Here is a 22,162-nt window from a genome sequence, read left to right on the forward strand (position 1 = left end):
TAAAACAAAGACTGGATTGGGATTAAAATAGCCAGTACCTGATCCAATGCCTGGATGCCTAGATTGGGACTCTGGCTCTTATTGTGCTTGCTGAAGGCCTTGCTGGTTGTGATCACTACTCAGTGTTTCTTCCTCAAGCTTTTGCATTGAACTGTATGATGTCACTTGAATGAAACAATGTACGATGGCCTGCTGAGCCAAATCCCAGCTATACTGTCAATTTTACAGTAAAATTGTCAGTAGAGGTACCAGCTATGAGGTGTATAAGTGTATGAGGACATGTACAGTTAAATATACAGCATTGGCCTGATACTTTTATCTAGACCATGTTACACAGGTAGGCCAGTATAGTGTTATTAGAGTAGCTCTAATTATTGGTGCAGTGTGGTTTGCTCATCTAGCCAGGGAATTGAACCCAGGTTGCCACAGGGGAGGGCACCTCTGTGACCCACAATCTTACACTGCTGTATTTCCTATTAACAGAACAATGCTGTGCCTCTATATCCCAGTAGTTACAATATATGCTTTAATAACAGTGAAGTACTGCCTGTAGAATTACCAGTACATTTACACCCACCTTACTGTTCACAATAGCATGGCACCATACATGATGCCAGGTGTGGGCTGGACTGCTTATTTGTGCTGAATCATTCCCTGCCTCTGCTAGGGCTACAGCACCATCTGCTGGTGAAAGGATGTGGTGCACTGCTTCCGACCAGCACTGTACTTTCCTTGTTGTGACCAAGAATAGGGTTTAATGGTTTGTAGGATGTGGACATGCCCTGTTACACTCTCCCTGTCTGTCTGCAGGTCATCCAGGAGGGCCTACACCACTGTCTCAAACACAAACAGGAGCTGCTGGGACTGTTTACGGCCTTCCTCCTCCTGGCTGCGCTCACGTGTCCCTTACAAGACACAGTTCCCTGGATGTTTGCCTTGGCATGCATCACCCTTGTTTACGTGTTCACTCCCTCAGAGTATATTCACTCCAGCTGGCATATTTTCTGGATGCTCTTGTTTATGGTTGTCTTCCTGAAGTGGAGTGGCTACGAGGAGTGGATTCCCTGGTATGGAGACTGGATCCCCAGCATTATTCTCACTTGGAGCGTCACAGTGATCGCCATCAAAACCAGGATGCTCACAACAGGGTCGCAGTAACTCTCACTCGGGAAGGTTATGAGGGAGAAAGAGCTGTAATTAACCTGACCTATGATTAAAGTATATTTAATCTCTGATTTGTTTGTGTGTCCTGATCAGGTTCTTTTGCCCCCAGATTCGATCCGAGTCTCTTAATGCTGGGTTTCAGCCGATACCGATCTGATCTACATAACCCAGCCCCACAGTTTAGATCAGACAAGCTGCTGATTAATGGGTTCTGTAAAATCCCTTTATTTTCAGTATCAGATTCTATAATCAGACATTCCAGGCTTTTCTTAAAGTGACTGTTTTATAGTGTCTAATTTCTTATAATCCAGTCTGACTCTCCTCCCTGACCAATCAGATCCCAGCTCCTTTACAACACTGCAGTCTAATTATGTCCTGTGTGTGTTTAGTGTAGTGACACACACTCTGGACAGATATCTGTGGTTGCTGGTCTACTGGTGTGTAATAACTGTGTGTTTATTATAGTGGGTGAATGTGCTGTGTGTGTGATTGGGGTTTCTATAGCATGTGTGTGTGTTAGCATTAGCGTTAGCCTCCTCTACTCGGTTCTGAATGGGTTCTTCAGTGCTGGTTTATAAACAGAGAAAGGTGAGCAAGCGGTTCTGTGGTCCTCCCGCTGGTAAAACAGAGCATTTCAGTGATGGGGTCAGATATTATGGTCTGTTTTCATGTTCTACTGTAAAATAGCTCCACACTGCAGAACCTCAACTCCTTTATTTACCTTCTGAGAACGTCTGCACTGCTGCTGCTGCTGCAGCCGGCTGGGAGTAACATCCGTTAATGGCGCCTTGAGAACACCAGATGGCGCTCTGAACACTGTGGTTGAAACAAAGACTCGGAACTGGATTGAGATTAAGATAGCCAGTACCTGATCCATTGTCTGGATGCCTGGATTGGGACACTGGCTCTTATTGTGCTTGCTGAAGGCCTTGCTGGTTGTGATCACTGCTCAGTGTTTCTTCCTCAAGCTTTTGCATTGAACTGTATGATGTCACTTGAATGAAAAAGAAAGAAATATAAATATTTGGTCTCAAGAAACATGATTGGGTCTCCAGTCAATGATAAACAACCAATACAATCACAAGTAAAAGGCAGAACAGGCTACAAACAATGTATGATGCTGAGCCAAATCCCAGCTGTACTGTTAATTTTACAGTAAAACTGTCAGTAGAGGTACCAGCTATGAGGTGTATGAGTGTATGAGGACATGTACAGTTAAATATACAGCATTGGCCTGATTCTCTTATCTAGACCATGTTACACAGGTAGGCCAGTATAGTGTTATTAGAGTAGCTCTAATTATTGGTGTGGTTTGCTCGTCTAGCCAGGGAATTGAACCCAGGCTGCCACAGGGGAGGGCACCTCGGTGACCCACAATCTTACACTGCTGCATTTCCTATAAACAGAATAATGCTGTGCCCCTATATCCCAGTAGTTACAATATATGCTTTAATAACATTGAAGTACTGCCTGTAGAATTACCAGTACATTTACACCCACCTTACTGTTCACAATAACATTCCACACCAAAGATTCTCACCAGCGTGACCATGCGGTCAACTGGAACAGCATTTAACTGTTGTCACACATGACCAAAAAGATCAGATTTGGGTTTTGGGGTGTGAATGCAGCCTGTGAGATGATCTCTCTCACTGAGACACAAACACTATCATGGCTGAAAGAACAGCCTTAGGTTTGGGGTTGGGCAGCCCTGGTCAAAACACCAGTGAGCAGGACAGCGAGTCGGAAAGGGCCTGGTTTCCTGGTTTACTTCCTACAACAGTTTCATAATAACCACAGAAAGAAAAAGGGACCTTTGGGGGGTTTCCGCCCATTCTTCCTGGCAAAGGCTTCTAATTCTGAGAAATGAATAGGCCGTCTTGCAGGACGTCTATACTCTGGAGACTGTGAGGGCCATGGTTAAATCTTCAGCTTTCCCCCCTTAAGGAAGCCCATCGGGGGTGTGTTTAGGATCGGCACCCTTTTTTTAACAGATGGTAAGATGTTTGAAGTTTGCTTCCATAATTTGCTGGTATTTAATTGAATCTATTCTTCCATCGACCCCCGACATGTCCCTCGTGCCACTGGCTGCAACACAAGCCTGAAGAAGGATTGATGCACCCCTGTGTTTAACAGTTGGGAAGGTGTTCTCTACATGAAATCCTGCAAATCCCAAAAGTTCCTTTTTAACTTCATTAGTCCACAGGACGTCTTTCTAAAATGCATTAAGCTTGTTTAAACTGAGGCTGAACTTTGGGATTTGACTTTTTCATGAACTTTCCGTGAAGTTCAAACAGTGCACCACCACTCCAGTGTCTGCTAAATCTTCCTGAAGGTCTTCTTTTGCAGCCACAAGGCCTCAGATTTGCCTTTCTAGTGATGCTATGAGCAGAAAAGTTTCTTGGGTCTTCCAGACATCAACTTTAGCCAATTACTGTGAAATCTGGCATTTTCGCACTATGCTAACGGTGGTCTGCTGTGCTTAAGGAACACTGTAGTTTTCAGCAAGAGTTCTGCAGGCTACAATCATGAAAACCAATCGGGGACTCGCCCGACTGAAAGAACCCAACACATCAGCATAAAGAGGAGCCAGAAAGCAGGTTGAACATGATGCAGAACAGGTTCCTCACACTGGAAGGGCGATTGAGGTCTGGGTAACTTGTACTGCAGCCTTTTTATCATATTTCTATTGTCAGATAACTCTCTGGTGTTCTTAGCCTTTGTCTCCTTCATTAACGGCATGATTTTGACCCATCTGACCTCCACCAGCAAGTGTCAGAGTGTGAAAAGGCCATTTATACAGTTAAACAGTTTGATGCAAACATGGTTAAATTTGGTGCCAATAGAACAGTCTAAGCATCCAAGCAGCTAATATATGACGGCTAAGTTACAGTAACAACCCATATTGTAGATTTTTATAAATGCAATGTAGCCCTGCTGAAGTTATATAAGGGATGTTTGAATGTTTGAATGAGACACAATACAGAGTAGCCAATCAGAACCAAGTAATTTACATAATAACTTGAAACACACCTAATAAATCTTGAGGACACAGGTCCTTTTTTTACAAGGCAACCTCTGTATGAGTGCAACTGTGTTGAAAAGCAATTAGAGTGACTGCTGGAGCAAAGGTTCTGGATATGCGGAACACATCCCAGCATGTAAATCTGTTTTTAACGTGTGTTACTGTGAGATTTCAGATAAACAGTCAGAAAAGCCCAGGCTGGGCAGTGGAGGTTAGTAGTAGAGTTGCACTGCCTGCTCTGAGTCAGGTAAATCATACTGTACACACTCATTTTTGTTTATAACATATTTTATGGCAGTGTGATGTACAGGTGAAAGTGAAGGCTGGCATACTGCACAGCCTTCTGGTATCTCTTCTGATTTCCCAGAAATGCCCAGTAGAGAGCTCTATGAGAGGGAAAGTGAAAGTGCTTTATTATCAGCTGAGCCCTGCCTGCTGAATCACTGCACACTGCTAGCCACACTCCTCAGTGCTGGATTTAGACTTCCCTTCAAAATGACTAAAGGTATGTATTTTATATTACATTTATTTTAAATATATGTTTAGAGCCTTTTGCAGTTGATCTTTATGTGTATATATATACCTTTTTCCTTTTTTTTACATTGTCACCACACAAATATGATATTTCATTGTTTAGATATATTGATATACTGTGATTCTAAATCGATTATTAGAGTGTCTGCAACACACTAGATGTATTATTGTTATGTTATATATGACTTTATATTAATTTCATGTTCAAATGTGCAAAGTGGGACTGAGTGTGTTTGTGCATGTGAATGTGTACACCTGTAGTATATGCTATATACAGTATAATGTTTGGCAATAGTATAGTATTGCCTGCCCCAAATCACTTGATTTGTATTACACATATCTATATTATATGTGATTACATGATCACATTGTATTTGTAACATTAATCATTATGTTAATTTATATTCAAATATGCAATATATATATATATATATATATATATATATATATATATATATATATATATATATATATAGTATATATATATAGTATATATATATATATATATACTGTTATATTTGTGAACACTTTCTGAACTCTCTGACAGCCAGTAGCCAGAATGCCAGCTACATGTTTACCCCCTAAACCTGCTTGATGCAGATTTTGTCATTTAATATATTCTTATAATTTATAAAATGACATAAAAGTACTGTATAAGATAGGAGAACATATTTTATTAGCACTGTTGGACATTTAGCCCCATTTATCCCATTCACTAAGATGCCGCCCTCTTGAGCTTTCAAGTGATTTGCTGCTAAACTGGCTCTGGGTAATCGATATGGTGGGTTCCATTGGTGTCCATTCAGAATAATTGTTGATTATAAGATATTTTACAGTTCCTTTACAGTTAATCAAAATGCTGCGTAATAACTCTAATCCACTCTATATATATAGACAAAAGTATTTGGACGCCTGCTCATTGAAACTGTTCATTGTTTCTTCTGAAATCAAAGATATTAAAAAGAGTTCATGCTGCTTTTGTTGGCTTCTGTCTGTACTTGCCAGAGAAGAAGACTTTCTGCTAGATTTTGGAGCAGGAGCATTGCTGTGAGGATTTGATTGCATTCAGCTCATCCCAAAAGTATTAGATGGAGCACCACCATTATTCCAGAGAACACAGTTCCAGTTCTTCCACTGCTCCACAGCTCAATGCTGGGGGGCTTCATACCCCTCTACTAGCCCACGCCTTGCATTAGGCAGCATGGAGCCAACAGGTTCATGTTGATTATCTGCTCCAAAGAGTCCTATTCTATTGGCAGTACTTCTCTACAGGGACTAGACAAGCCGTGTGTGTGTGTGTGTGTGTGTGTGTGTGTGTGTGTGTGTGTGTGTGTGTGTGTAAGCCTGGTAGGCCTAAGTGATTTTGATGTTTTGTGTTTCCAGGAATTATCCAATTCTACGTCATGGTCTTTGGGAATACCTTGAACTCCCACACTACCTTTGTGAATAAGCTCACGCATTCGTGGAACTTTCGTGAGGTGAACTCTATGGATGAGAGCGACGTCATCGTTGCTTTTGTCGCCATTGCGTCTCGAGCTGGAACTGACATTGAAGCAGCTCTTCATAAGATTCCTGGTAAATATACACTCACTGGCCACTTTATTAGAAACACCTACCTTGTGTTTTCACTCACTGGCCACTTTATTAGAAACACCTACCTTGTGCTTCCACTCACTGGCCACTTTATTAGAAACACCTACCTTGTGCTTCCACTCACTGGCCACTTTATTAGAAACACCTACCTTGTGCTTCCAATAACTGGCCACTTTATTAGAAACCTTATCAGGATGATCCCTCTGTCTCTGTTTATCTCTCTCTCTCTCTCTCTCTCTCTCTCTCTCTCTCTCTCTCTCTCTTCCAGCATCCCGGCCTGTGGTTCTAGTGGTGCTCCACCACACAACTGATCCAAATGTATTGGCTCCAGACAGCAGACTGTGTGTTAACAGGGGTAACGTGTTCACTGTGGACTGCCTGTTTAATGAAGACCGAGGCCTGCTGACCTGCCAGCAGAATGACAAGGCTCTGGAAGTAGTGAAGAAGCACCTAATTGAAAAGCATGCGTCCTTTAAGGAGTCTCAGCCATCCAATTATCATCTAGATGGACATGATGAGTCACCCGTGATAGAGGAGCCATACAGTCCAGCTTACCATTCACGGCATGCTGAGGTTGGTTGAATATACCCTGATAAAACTAATCAGTAATCTAATAAAACATTGACATAATAATAACGTCACAATAATAATAATAATAATAATAATAATAATAATAATAATAATGATGAATATAATAACAACAACAACAATAATAACAACATTAAAACAACTTAACAATTAACAATAGCAATGATAATAATAATAACAATATCAATATTAAAAATAATAACAATACCAATATTGATAACAATAATAATAACAACAATAATAACTATAATAGCAACAATAATAACAATAATAACAATAATTAAAACTAATAATAACAACCATAATCATATTTGATTCTCATAATAATAATAATAATAATAATAATAATAATAATAATAATAATAAAGGACATTTATTTAGCACTTTTCAGAGATGAATTTTAATAGGAATGAACATGTAAACAACCAAGTTTCAGACAATATATATATATTGGAAAAAAAATATATATATTTTTTTAGTAAAGCTACAGAGATAGGGAACAGAACAGTAAGCAGTCCACCTAAAGATCTATATATATATATATATATATATACACACACACTGAGTGGACAATACCCAGATAGCAATCATTAATTAAGTCAGTTAAATCAACGATAAACTGTTAACATTATTAACATTAATTTGATTTAATTTGATTTAATTTCATTAATAACATTGATTTTATTGATCCAATCTAATGTTGGATCACACACATTAAATCTTCTTTAAACCTTTCAAAATAAATCAAGTAAATCAACCTTGCTTTATGTACATTAGGGGTAATTTAGTGAAAAGCAGAATAGGCAAAGAGAAAAGAGACTTTATCAAATGTAGAATTAAATTTTTCAGAAATATCAGTTCTGTAAACATCAGCACAGTAATACAGAAATATAAATTACTTAAATATAAGCATAACTACAATAATTTCAATACATACATCTTAAGCATTAAAATGTGAAGCATTCAGGTATAGTGTGATTCCATAGACAGTCCCTGGCCACTTTATTAGAAACACATACCTTCATTAGAATATTCATACACAGCTCTGTTATAAACAGATGATTACTCATTCTGCACCTCTGTGTTTTCATGCTGGACATATTTAGAGACACAGCACCACCTTCTGCCCAACTCAGGTAAGCCACTGCGTCAGAACCACCTGCACGGCTTCTTCACTGAGTCTCAGTTTGCAGGATATAGGAATGTGATGTTGGGCTGAACACCGCTCTCCTGTTTTGATCCCGGCCTCTCTGTCTTTCTGCAGGTTCAGCAGTTCTGTCGGGGGTACTGGTTCGTCTTCCTGATCATCGGCATTGTCATCATCATCCTGATTGTCCTTGGAAGCCTGCTTGGCAGGGGTTAAGCTGCATCCTGCTGGCCTCTCTCTCTGCCCAAAGAAACTCTTAACAATGGTTCATCCTTGTATACAGCAGGTGGAGTACAGGAAGTACTGAACACGTCACTAGGTTTCTTAGCAGGTATATTTCTAAAGGTGTCGTTGACATGGAATTCTCACCAGGTGCCGTAACAACCGTCCAATCCACACAGACCATACACGTCCATAAATGATTTCTGTTATGTGTAATAATTAAAGGATTCAGGGATTTAAGGAGACTTTAGTGTCATTCGCATCATATGTGCTACATGGGGGGACGAAATTGAGATCTCAAGGTCCCAGTTACACCCACAGATTATCAATAAATAATATAATAAATAAATAAATACGGCTTGAAGACGCCTCCCGTATGAAGAAACTAGTTGCATGCATTGCTCAGGTGTGATTTTGCCACCCCCTCCTCCCTCAACACTCTTCAGACCCTCAAGCTTCTGTGGGCTCCTTCTATGAACTCTATAGATTCTCAATTGGATTCAGGGCAGGTAATTGGCCAATTATTTCCTTTCTCTGAAACTAATTGAGAGTTTCCTTGGCTGTGTGTCTGGGATCATTGATCTAGCACCTGCAGCTGATCCAGAACACAGCTGCACGGGTCGGGTCATCTTCAAAGTTCAGCCATGTTCAGCTTCTCCTCCTCAGCTGGGTTCTCTCTTCACTGTAGCTTCCTGTAGCTGCTGCCCAGGTCATCAGATTCAGACCCCTGACTCTGGCCTGCAAAGCCAAGACTGGACCAGCCAGCCCCTCCGTACTTGATGGTGATGGTCAAAAGAGCCTGATCTGCAAGTACGGCTCGGCTCGACCCGCCATCCTCCACGGAAGACGAGCGTCCAGACTTTTTACTGTCCTGCACCGAAGTGGTGGAATGAACTTCCCCTGGGTGTCCGAACAGCAGAGTCCAACACTCGCTGTCCTCAAACCCAGACTGAAGACCCTCCTCTTCTCAAAAAGTACTCAGGCGAAGAGAAGAGTATTATGGTCTCTATATTGACTTGTGTTTAGTAGAGTCTAAGATTAGAGGAGCTTTGAATTTTGGCCTATTTAAACTAGCTGAGGTTCTTCCTGAGAAAATAGTAAAGCACTTTTAGACTGGACACTTGTCCAGTCGTCCTCTCTTCAATTATATGAAGCGTGCCGGTGCCGTATCCTGAAAAACAGCCCACGCCTCCAAGCTTCACTGTTGGTGTGGTGTTTTTGGGGTGATATGCAGATTAAGCACACATGGTGTGCATTACGGCATCCAAAAAGTTCAATTGTGGTCTCTTCTGACCAGAATGTATCTCCCAGTGTTTCACAGGCTAGTCTAAATGTTGCTGAGCTGAGCTGAACTTTCAGCAGGCCTTTTCTCCAGCACTGGAGTCTTGCGTGGTGAGCGTGCAGACAGGCGGTGGTGGATGAGTGCATGAGTGCAGTTGTTTTCTTTGAAACCTGTTGTACCTGCTGATTCCAGGCCTTTCTTTGCCTCCTGGATACCTTTTCGGATAAGGTCTGGCTTCCTCTTCTTCTTGTATGAAAAAAGCGTTTTTTGGCCCCAAGAGTGCTCACTGAAATCCGTCTGTAACCAGTGTCCAGCACCATCATTATGTTTTGCAACAGTAAGGCTGCGAAGGCCTCGAGAGAGCTCACTGGTTTTATCCATCATGAGACTTTCCTTGTGTGGCGCCTTGGTGATGAGACCTCCTAATTACTGATGGACATCTAACGGTTTGATTTCTTTGCATGTGTGGATTGGATGGTTGTTACCAGCATCTGGTGAGAATTGCATGGCATAGCATCAATAGCACCTTTAGAAATATATTGGTGACGTGTTCAATACTTATGTTACCCACACATGGCACCCACACTGGCCACTTTATTAGAAACCCCTTCATTCGTGAGCTCCATCTCCCTGCATGGGTCTGCATAGGTTCACTGTGGCCAATCTGTACAGTTTATCAGTCATCTGCCAGATATTGCTGACCACATATTATTGGGGTGGTGGTCCGTTTTCAACACAGTAGAGCCACTGACATGGTAGTGTTTATGGCATGGCGCTGGTCTATTAGGCACAGTGGTGTCACTGCTATGCTGAGAGCGGGTCCAACAGATGAAAATATCTAGACAACAGCGGCTGTGTGGTCAGAAACTATGTGACCGCTGATGAACAGTACATCAACAGATATGTGTATGCCAGGAAGGTGGAGGTACAAGGAAGGGCCAGTGAATCTACATACACTATATAATCTATCTATACATCTATATAATGGTTCTTTCTCTCTCTCTCTGTCTATAACAGTACTCTTTAACATGTCCAGACTGCTGTATGACTTTCTGTATGTCCAGTTTTGTTATAAATAAATCAGTCATGTGACCTGACTTCCCATTCTGAGCCTGCTTTCTCACAAAAGCTGGAAGGTTTTTCTAGGATTGTCACCATGTGTTTATAATCCCAGGTATAGTCGACCACCTGGGTGGACTCAAATGTAGAAAAGGAAGGGCTGCAGAGGGTGGGATTGGAACCCGGGGTCATTGGCTTGGGAGAACAGTGCTCTACCCACTAGGCTATGAGGAAGGTGGTGTGCTTGTGACTGTGGTGGTCCTAAGAGGACCCCACCATTAAGCAGAAGGGACAAGGAAAATAGAGGGAAACCAAAATAGCATATTGATATAGAGCTAAAGAACATAAACTCTATGAGAATTGAACACCCTACTAGAGTATGGCAAGGTCTCAGGGAGTGACATGCAGGGCTAAGGAAATCTAAGAATAGAAAAGAGAGTGAGGGAGTCAAATCCTAGAACCAAAGGAGAAAGAAAGAGCCCAGAGGGTACTGGTTCCCTACAAGGCCCATCCCAAAGTCACTGGGGTATGAGTACGAGACTCATACTGTCTGAAGCCCTTAAAAAGGACCCAGAGCCCAGCTGATATCAATTGGGTTGATTGTTGCTGGGTCAGTGGTCTCCCTCTGGTGGCAAAAAGACAGCTCAGCCCAGAGCCAGAGCCAGAGCCAGAGCAACAACACAGCCCAGAGCCACAGCAGCAGCTCAGCCCAGAGCAACAGCACAGCCCAAAGCCATGGCAACAGCACAGGCCAGAGCCAGAGCAACAGCCCAGAGCCAGAGCAACAGCCCAGAGCCAGAGCAACAGCACAGCCCAGAGCCAGAGCAACAGCCCAGAGCCAGGGCAACAGCCCAGCCCAGAGCCAGGGCAACAGCACAGCCCAGAGCCAGGGCAACAGCACAGCCCAGAGCCAGAGCAACAGCCCAGAGCCAGAGCAACAGCCCAGAGCCACAGCAGCAGCTCAGCCCAGAGCAACAGCACAGCCCAGAGCCAGGGCAACAGCACAGCCCAGAGCCAGGGCAACAGCCCAGAGCCAGAGCAACAGCACAGCCCAGAGCCAGAGCAACAGCTCAGCCCAGAGCAACAGCACAACCCAGAGCCAGGGCAACAGCCCAGAGCCAGAGCAACAGCACAGCCCAGAGCCAGAGCAACAGCTCAGCCCAGAGCAACAGCACAGCCCAGAGCCAGGGCAACAGCCCAGAGCCAGGGCAACAGCACAAAGCCAGGGCAACAGCACAGCCCAGAGCCACAGCAGCAGCTCAGCCCAGAGCAACAGCACAGCCCAGAGCCAGGGCAACAGCACAGCCCAGAGCCACAGCAGCAGCTCAGCCCAGAGCAACAGCACAGCCCAGAGCCAGGGCAACAGCACAGCCCAGAGCCACAGCAGCAGCTCAGCCCAGAGCAACAGCACAGCCCAGAGCCAGGGCAACAGCACAGCCCAGAGCCAGAGCAACAGCACAGCCCAGAGCCAGAGCAACAGCACAGCCCAGAGCCAGAGCAACAGCTCAGCCCAGAGCCAGAGCAACAGCTCAGCCCAGAGCAACAGCACAGCCCAGAGCCAGGGCAACAGCCCAGAGCCAGAGCAACAGCACAGCCCAGAGCCAGAGCAACAGCCCAGAGCCAGGGCAACAGCACAAAGCCAGGGCAACAGCACAGCCCAGAGCCACAGCAGCAGCTCAGCCCAGAGCAACAGCACAGCCCAGAGCCAGAGCAACAGCACAGCCCAGAGCCAGAGCAACAGCCCAGAGCCAGGGCAACAGCACAAAGCCAGGGCAACAGCACAGCCCAGAGCCACAGCAGCAGCTCAGCCCAGAGCAACAGCACAGCCCAGAGCCAGGGCAACAGCACAGCCCAGAGCCAGAGCAACAGCACAGCCCAGAGCCACAGCAGCAGCTCAGCCCAGAGCAACAGCACAGCCCAGAGCCAGGGCAACAGCACAGCCCAAAGCTACAGCAGCAGCTCAGCCCAGAGCCAGAGCAACAGCCCAGAGCTAGAGCAACAGCACAGCCCAGAGCCAGAGCAACAGCACAGCCCAGAGCAACAGCTGTTTTTTGAGGTGAGCCATTTCCATAGGATTCTCTCAGCAGGGCTTCTCAATCCTGGCCCTGGAGATCTTCCACCCTGCAGAGTTTAGCTCCACCCTGAATCTAACACACCTGATCCAGGTAATGAAGGCCTTCAGGAGCAGCTGAACATCAGAGTCAGCTGAGTTGGATCTGAACTCTTCAGGGTGGTAGATAAACCCTAAACACACGGTTCGAGGAGAGTGCCTGATAATTTAGAATAAAGAAGCAATCACTGAATACGTCCTGGACCTCATTGGCGTTGGGAACGAGACAGAAAATGGGTAAATGTGATGTTTTTGACCAGCTGTCACTCTAACCTCTGCAGCTGTCACTCTGGATGGATGGGTGGATGGATGGATGTGGCTTTAGGAGCTTGTGAAGCGCATGACCTGTGATGTGTCTGTCCTCTGTCTTTTCAAGACATACAAAGCCCTAAGCCCTGAGCTGTCTAATTTAACATGACAGCTTAGAGAGAGGGACAAGAAGAGCGTGAGAGAGAGAGAGAGGGCGAGAGAGCACATGAATAAGATGTCACTTGTGTAAGACTGACAAAACATTAATACACCATTTACAATAATGCAGGCCTACATGTAGAGGCACAGTAGACTGAATTAGATCATGTAGTCCACTATGGTAAAAATACAGCTGATTCGGATGATCCTTTGAGTGATCAATCAATCAGATCTTATTTATTAAGCACTTTTTTTTCATACAAATCCAATTAAAACTGACTAAAATATGAAAAAGGTGGGTTATAAGTTAATGATAAAGCATTAAAATAAGTCTAAAAACAGGAAACTCCAATAAAAAAGACAAATATGGAGAGTATCATCAAAAATCAAATAATAGAAAATGGTACAAACAAAAAATAAGATCATTTATATTATATAAATATTATATTATTATAGCATTATTATGTGTAATTATATGTTATCATATTATTACAAATATTATTAAAGTAAAAAAGAAATATAATGAAAAAATGATCAGTTATTTGATATAAACATTTAAATTGATAAATAGTAAAAATGATGCTATAGAAAAAACACTTTTGGTTCCTTTGGCTGTGTTCCCATTATAAGCCTCGTTAAGCAGTTCCGATCTTTTGCTTAGATTAGATTTGGCAATCTTGACGGCTCACATTCTTAAAAGTAAGCAGGCTGTATCTGTCTCTGAAACATGCCCACACTGATAAATGTATGCCACGCTGCCGGCGCTGGCTCATGCCTACAGGCGAAAAGACGCATTAAAAAATCTGATCTCGTTCACATTCATATCGCATGCCTGCGAATCAGATATGTGTCCAATCTAGGGCTGTATAGTAGTTCAGACACTTCGGATTTTTTCTCAAATCAGATCTGGTGAGATGACCGTCTGCACTGTTATTCACAAGTGATGAGATCGGATTTGCGTGTCCGAATATCACAAACCTATCGCCGTGAGATCCTGTGGATAATGGGATAGGCGCTAACGAGCTGCTTTCATAGGCAGAAGCTGGAGAGGTGGGGGTCACTCTGGATTTGATGTGGTCTGTTGCAATCCGATTTGAGCTTCCAGACTGAGACACATCTGTACCAATCCGATTGTAATCGAATCTCCAAATGTTGTTTGGATCCAATTTGCAAACATCAGATTTCATGTGGTTTGTAGGCGTCCAGACTACAATCTAGATGGGCCAAAATTTGGATTTGGCCTGACAGTCTGAACATCGCCTATATGACACAAGTCTGATTCAGAAAGATCAGATTTGACATGCACACAGCCCTGAAAAAGTCAGATCTGTGTCAGTCAGACATTAAAGTCGGGGTTAGACTACCTGATTTTACCAAGATTTTAACCCTGATTCTCAGTCTGTTGCTGGTTGGCTCTGGTCTAAAGATTGTCGTCAGTTGGATCTGACAGTTGGAGAGAGAGTTCAGTACTGTGTGATGGGCCCAGACTCTGATTATTAGGTTTCAGACCAATTTTTTGCATGACAGCAACTATTTATTATTGAGTTATTCAAATTCAATTAATTATAGAAAAGATAAGCAAGAGTGCCCCCTGTAGACAAGCTAAGGCACAACAGTTGTGATTATAATAAATGCCGTATGTATATATATATATATATATATATATATATATATATATATATATATATATATATATATGTGTGTGTGTGTGTATATCCATTCTACTCTACAGTGGAAGGTTGTATATCATCGATGTTATGCAAAATCTCCATTTGTACAATTTTTCACGTTTCAACATAATCTAAATCTGGCAGTTGTTTTATGACATTGTGCCAGAATTTCATGATGAATCGACCAATAGAAATGCTCCAAAATGACTTACAATACAATAATAAATCTTTTTTCACATTGATTTCCATTAAAACTTAAGGATGTTCTTTCCCGTCCTGAATTCCACCAGGTTAGAAACCAAACTATGGTGGAAATGCTCTAAGTTCTAACAGCCCATTCAGAACCGAGGAGGAGGCTAATGCTAATGCTAATGCTAATGCACACACTAAGTGATCAGACTGCAGAGTTGTCAGACTAGACCGTAAGATATTAAACACTACAGAGTTTAAAACAGTCGTTTAAAAAGTTGCTCCAAACTACGTAGATCAGATTAGATTTTAGTCTGATCTTAGAAACTGGGACTAAAACAGTGATTTGTTTTGGATTAGCACAGTTTACTTAAATTGTGGGGTTGTTTTATTTATAGAAATACAAAGATCTGATCTGATCTGATTGGTATGGGCTGATTGTCAGCATTTAGACACTCGGATTGGATCAGATGGTACAAAAACCTTGAGGCTAGGGAGTTGTTTTTTACATTCTATCAGGATTTCATGATGATCAGACCTTTAGAAAAGCTCCAAAATGACCTGGAATACAATATTTTCCTCATTACTCACAAGCCTACTGGCATGGGTTGCTGTGGATAATGGCGTAGGCGTTATCTGTACAAACCCGAATTGGATTTGGGAGTTGTTTTTTACATTCTATCAGGATTTCATGATGATCGGACCTTTAGAAATGCTCCGAAATAACCTGGAATAAAATATTATTCAGCTTTTTCCATGTAAAGCTGCTGTTTTGAAGATTCCAGGGTGTTGTTTGAGTAACAGACGAGCGTATAAACAGGTATAAATACCTGTTGCAGAACAAATGAAGAAAACGAAAGGCACTTGGGTCGTTAATGTGATGTCATTTTATTAAAACATATAGTCGGACATTTCTTACATCAATATCTTTACAATTATTAACGTCATGGCTAAAATGGAAGCGCAGTATAGTTTCGATTATACAACATTATGGGTTAGAAAATATACTCCGGGTCATCTTTACTGGTTTAACCGGCCGAAGGAATTCCTGGACTTCTGTACAAAAGGCCTCAGCCTCATTTACAACTCCCCGCTCCGTCTGCAGCCGGGCCTTCCTCTGAATACCAAACACTCGGACACTGTGTGTGTGTGTGTATACAGTAAAACATGACGTGATGTGACGTGTGTACATGTGTGTGTGTGTGTGTGTATGGTGGCTTCCCACTATGCCTCTGTGTTTACAAGATGCTAATGGAATGAAAAGTGCACACAGTTGGGGGTGGTAGTGTTGGTAGTGGTGGTAGTAGTGGTGGTGGTGGTGGTGGGGGGGGGGGGGGGGTTCGAACCGAGTGCCTTAAATAAACACACTCGTTCATACAGACAGAAAGAAAACAGTTAGGAGGCTAGAAGTGCGTCTAGAGGAAAATATGCCTACTACTCAACTGCCTCGTCCAAACGTGTGCTCCTCAACATAGGCCTGTGTGTTGGGGCGGTGAGCGTGAAAGCAGCGTGACTCTATTTCATAATTATCAGCTTCATTTTAGCATAATTCAAGTTATCCACAGAATCAAACAAATGCGAAAAAGAACAGAAATACATGAGTTAATGCCAAGCAACATCATGAGGCCTACATATTCTTTATTTTGAATAATATACACATTAAAAAAAAGATTCCCCCTACTGAGCCCCCTACAAACCCAGCTCCTCTCTCTCTGACTGCTCACTGCTAATTCATGACAAACGAGAAATGAACACTGCAGAATTGACCCCTTAGCGAGTGAATCGGCTTCAGTCTCGTCAAAATATCCGATATGTCTCATTACGTCATTGCTGTCGGAGCTGTAAACGATATCCGACCTTTTCCTAGACGCTTGGGAGTAGCTGTTAGGTAGACGTTTAAGAAGTAATGTTAGACTGCTGATGGTGTAGTAAGTGATGGAAGAAAGAGAAGAAATGGGGTGGCAGTGGATGCGGGAGCTTGAGGGCAAGGAGGAGAAGTTCTGGGCCTTCATGGTCCTTCTCCAAAAACTCTCATGTCACAGCTCCACATTTTAGGGTGCTTTCACTCCTACCTTGTTTGGTCCGGACTTTCCGACCAACCAATTAATTAAAACAGCAGGTGTGAACCATGGCCCAAACCAAAGGACCAAAAGCGGTGGCCTCGGCCCGAATCAACTGAACCATTGTCTGATTCGTTTGCAGTGTCAAAACACTTCTTGGAGGGCTTTCGGATCAATTACAGGACGCTGAGGTACGGTAGCATCACCCATCGGACGAATCGGTGACGGTGTCGCCAGGATTCGAGATTGCTGCGTTCACATACGTTTAGCGAATCTGAACCAGTTTCCAGGACTGGGTCTGAAGTTGGTGCTGCTGGTATAAATAACATAATATTGGCAAGAAAGTCGTGAAGAAATGAATCATTGGTTCATTTTATCCAGGAAAGGCGACGCTGCGAACCGACAACACGCCGAGGCCAGACGAACGTCCTTCTACAAATGAATCGGTGTCAGGTACAGAAGATTCAGCTCACGTAAGTGATGACGGGGGGACGGGGCCTATCATGCAAACTTCCTTACTTCAAAAATGCAGCTATCCGGACCAGATGTACACAGTGTGTCAAAAATACGAACCTGTGAAACTGAAATGAAATTTCTGGCGAACGTGCTAGGCTAATGGCTCAATCCAGCTGTTCATGATGAACAGCCCCTTACTGAGCTAAAATGGGTGTTGTAAAGCAACAGGCGTTCCTTCAGAACTACGAAGGAGCGCGGGAAAGGAGGCGTGGCTAAAAAGCAGCTGGTGTTGCTCTTTAAACCGGGTCTGGGAGACTGGCTCTACATGTCCAAAAGTACCCAGACAACATCTTTAAATGAGTGAGTTCAGCTGCTTTACTCCCAAAACACTTACACATCCAATATCCATAGAAAAGCACTGCTGCATTTTAGGGGTGTAAGAAAATATGGATATATCGAAGCATCGCGGTTTTATGTTCTGCTGTATCGATTCTCAAAAATACAGTATTGGTTTTAATTAATGGTGGAATTGTTCATTTGGTTCAGACAGTGGTTCATTTTGTGTTGTGTTTAAGCCCTGACCACTAGATGGCAGTGTTGTACTTCAGAAGTAGTGTCCTAATGCAAATGATGGTGTTTTTGAATTGTAACCCCTGTATCATGATACGTAACACACAGCCCTACCACTCATGAGCTTGAGGTCACTAGCATGGGCTAGAAATATGCCCTCCAGCATTGAGCTGTGGAGCAGTGGAGCTGTGTTCCCTGGGGTGATGGATGAAGCTCCATCCAGTACTTTTTGGGAGAGTTAGAGTGGCAAAACTAATCATCCAACACCAGAACCTGACCTCACCAATGCTTTCATGTGGCTGAATGCAATCAAATCCTGTTGTGTTTAAACGTTTTAGCTTAAGATTAGATTTATTGACTAGATTTTAGATGATTTCACTTGCCAAGATATTTTTTGCAGTGCAGGACAAAAAAAAAACAACAACAACAAAGAGTCTGTTGAGGTCAGGCTCTTTTCTGGTTCCTCTCCTCCTTTCCTCCTTTTTTAAACTCTCCTTTGTTCTTTCAGAAGTCCATGGAGATGGACCGCTCGCGGCTCACAGCAGAAAGGCAGGGTTCGTGCTCTTTCACTGCTAATTCATGATACAGGATAAAGAAATGAAGGACAAAAAATAGTAAATATAGTAACAAGAGTCTATGGAGGTCAGGCTCCTTCGCTTGTGTTCGCTCTACTCCGTTCTCCCCTCCCTCGTTCCCTCAGAAGTCCATAGAGATGGACCGCTGGCCCTGGTCAGCCACGACGGCGGCAGCAGCGCTGGGACGTGTGATGCTGCCATGGTTACGGATGCTGATGCTGCCGCAGCCGCTGCCGATGCTTCCCGTTGCGCCGCCCCTCACGTAGATCTCGCAGGGGATTTCCTCCATCACCCGATCCTCGATGACCTGCTCGGCACACTCGTGAGTCTGTTTGTAGCCATAGCAGCTTTTCTTGTAAGTGCCAGTGCTGCCGCTGCTGGTGCTGTTAAAGGTCTTCATGGGCGGTGGAGGTTTGGAGAAGTCGTTGTGGTAGGACAGCTCCATGGAGCTCAGCGTGGATCGGCTCTGTTTGACGCTGGATGACGCCTGGGCGCCGCAGTGGTGCTCGTGGACGCACCGGGACACTGTGGAGGATCGCCGCAGCTTGTGGAAGCTCTCCAGTTCCTCGGAGAGCTCGGCCAGATCTGATGACAGCTCCTTGTCCCTCAAAGAGAAGAGCTCATAGTGTGGAGGGTCGAAAACCTCCTGGAAGCCGGCCTTGTTGAAGACGGCCGGGCGCCGCACCACCACCTTCTTGCGGGGCTGCTTCATTTGCACCAGGATGGAGATGATAAGCAGCACCAGGACTACGCCGGACGAGATACCGATAACAGTGCCGTGGGTTTTGGTGATCTGGTGGAACAGACCCTTAGACTTCTTTTCTGTCAGAGGGACATAAGATATACATAAGAGATTCAATACCATTCAAAATGTTGAATCACTGGTCATATGCATAATCCCTTACTCTATAACGCTCTATAATGTTCATATGATCCACACGCTCATTCTGAAAGACTGTAATACACTTCAGGAAGCTTAGAGGGTGCTCTATAATACTCTATAATGTTCATATGATCCACACGCTCATTCTGACAGACTGTAATACACTACAGGAAGCATAGGGGGGGCTCTATAATGCTCTATAATGTTCATATGATCCACACGCTCATTCTGACAGACTGTAATACACTACAGGAAGCGTAGGGGGCGCTCTATAATGCTCTATAATGTTCATAAGATCCACACACTTATTCTGACAGACTGTAATACACTACAGGAAGCGTAGGGGGCACTCTATAATGCTCTATAATGTTCATATGATCCACACGCTCATTCTGACAGACTGTAATACACTACAGGAAGCGTAGGGGGCGCTCTATAATGCTCTATAATGTTCATATGATCCACACGCTCATTCTGACAGACTGTAGTACACTACAGGAAGCGTAGGGGGCGCTCTATAATGCTCTATAATGTTCATATGATCCACACGCTCATTCTGACAGACTGTAGTACACTACAGGAAGCGTAGGGGGCACTCTATAATACTCTATAATGTTCATATGATCCACACGCTCATTCTGACAGACTGTAATACACTACAGGAAGCGTAGGGGGCACTCTATAATGCTCTATAATGTTCATATGATCCACACGCTCATTCTGACAGACTGTAATACACTACAGGAAGCGTAGGGGGCGCTCTATAATGCTCTATAATGTTCATATGATCCACACGCTCATTCTGACAGACTGTAGTACACTACAGGAAGCGTAGGGGGCACTCTATAATACTCTATAATGTTCATATGATCCACACGCTCATTCTGACAGACTGTAATACACTATAGGAAGAGTAGGGGGCGCTCTATAATGCTCTATAATGTTCATATGATCCATACGCTAATTCTGACATACCATAATACACTATAGGAAGCTCTATAATGCTCTGTAATGTAATGATTATGAACTTGCGGGGAGTGGCAGTGCCTTTTGCCACCATTTCTGTGGCCTAGTTCACCTAAACTCTTCTCATAATAAAATGATGTAATGGTGTAAAGAGGCTGCAGGAAAAGTTCATCCAAATGTCAGTTCAGTCCTGTACTCTAAGAGCAGCAGCCAGGCCAAAACACATACACACACACACACACACACTCACCTTTGCAGTGGTTCTCATCCCAAGGGTACACACAGTTCTGCACGCCGTTGCACACCAGTGAATTGTTGATGCACATGTTGCTGTGGCAGAAGAAGGTGTTGCCAGAGCAGGGAGCTGAAAAACAGAGACAGAGACATTAGAGGCCTGGTTTCTAGACACATTTGGGCTTAACTGGACTTAATACAGCTTCATAGAGAGGAGATCAAAGGAGACAAACAGCTTAGTTCTGGCTGCGGGATCCTGTTTACTGCACAAACATAAATAAAAAAGAAAAATAAATGAAAAATAAATGAAATTCAGCAAAGTGAATAAATCACACTGTGTTCACCCGTACTGAACAAACTCTTCTGGCACACCTCTGGGTTCCTACTGAACTGACCACTGGTAGACACTCTCATTGACCACTCTTTATGTTTATTTGGGTTTATTCTAATGTTATATAGAGTTAATTACAGGTAGACATTCTCATTGACCACTGACTTTATGTTTATTTGGGTTTATTCTAATGTTATATAGAGTTAATTACAGGTAGACACTCTCACTGACCACTGACTTTATGTTTATTTGGGTTTATTCTAATGTTATATAGAGTTAATTACAGGTAGACACTCTCATTGACCACTGACTTTATGTTTATTTGGGTTTATTCTAATGTTATATAGAGTTAATTACAGGTAGACACTCTCACTGACCACTGACTTTATGTTTATTTGGGTTTATTCTAATGTTATATAGAGTTAATTACAGGTAATGCACTCACACTGACTCACAAAATGGTAACCTAAAACCTTATTGTAACAAAAGGGTAAAAGCTCTTGCATAAGGTCCCAACAGTGGCAGCTAGCCTAGCCTGGGTATCGAACCCACAACCCTGTCGTTAATAGCACGGTGGGAGTCTCCACTGCTCCACTGCGATCTGTAATAAAGGTAGTTTAAGAAAGGCCAACATTCATAGATGGGCAACTTCTAATCCTCACATCCAACAGGACTGACCTGCCCCCTGGTGGTCATTCCACCAGCTGAATGGAAATGTACTGACTGAGTGTGGAAAGTCAAGTCAAGTCAAATTTATTTGTGTAGCTTTTTACAACTGTTGTCGTCACAAAGCAGCTTTACATAATTAGTAATTAATAAAAGAGAGAAAAAAGAAAACATAAGAAGACATGAAGGATCAAAGACCCCCAGTGAGCCCCAACGGCGACAGTGGCAAGGAGAACCTCCCTCAGAGCTGGAGGAAGAAACCTTGGGAGGAACCAAGACTCACAAGGGGGACCCGACCCGTCCTCCTCTGATCAGAACTATTTATAGATTATTAATAAAAGTTACCAAACCATCTAAACTGCTGAACTGCTCATAATCATAATCATATTCATAACATAATAATCAAGGTGTAGATAGTTAATAGTGGTGA

General features: G+C 43.2%; 2 protein-coding genes across 2 annotated transcripts in view; one reads left to right on the plus strand and one right to left on the minus strand.

The window, feature by feature from the left end:
• The first annotated feature begins 4,597 nt into the window (after positions 1 to 4,597).
• LOC140548062 (uncharacterized) lies at positions 4,598 to 10,652 on the plus strand. The gene is made up of 5 exons (XM_072671425.1): positions 4,598 to 4,694; positions 6,107 to 6,298; positions 6,585 to 6,889; positions 8,011 to 8,040; positions 8,169 to 10,652. Exons 1-5 carry the CDS (start codon positions 4,685 to 4,687, stop codon positions 8,265 to 8,267), a joined length of 636 nt encoding a protein of 211 aa, XP_072527526.1. The 5' UTR covers positions 4,598 to 4,684; the 3' UTR covers positions 8,268 to 10,652.
• A 5,203-nt stretch (positions 10,653 to 15,855) lies between these two features.
• Positions 15,856 to 22,162, minus strand: part of neto2a (neuropilin (NRP) and tolloid (TLL)-like 2a) — a 39,496-nt gene continuing 33,189 nt past the window's right edge. Inside the window, exons 8-9 of the mRNA XM_072671203.1 lie at positions 20,752 to 20,865; positions 15,856 to 19,474 (exon numbers count right to left, since the gene is read on the minus strand). Coding sequence (XP_072527304.1) covers positions 18,774 to 19,474; positions 20,752 to 20,865 — 815 coding nt within the window. The 3' untranslated portion in view covers positions 15,856 to 18,773. The remainder of the gene's footprint in view (positions 19,475 to 20,751; positions 20,866 to 22,162) is intronic.

The sequence above is a fragment of the Salminus brasiliensis genome, chromosome 25, assembly GCF_030463535.1.
Source record: "Salminus brasiliensis chromosome 25, fSalBra1.hap2, whole genome shotgun sequence".
Classification (NCBI taxonomy): Eukaryota; Metazoa; Chordata; class Actinopteri; order Characiformes; family Bryconidae; genus Salminus; species Salminus brasiliensis.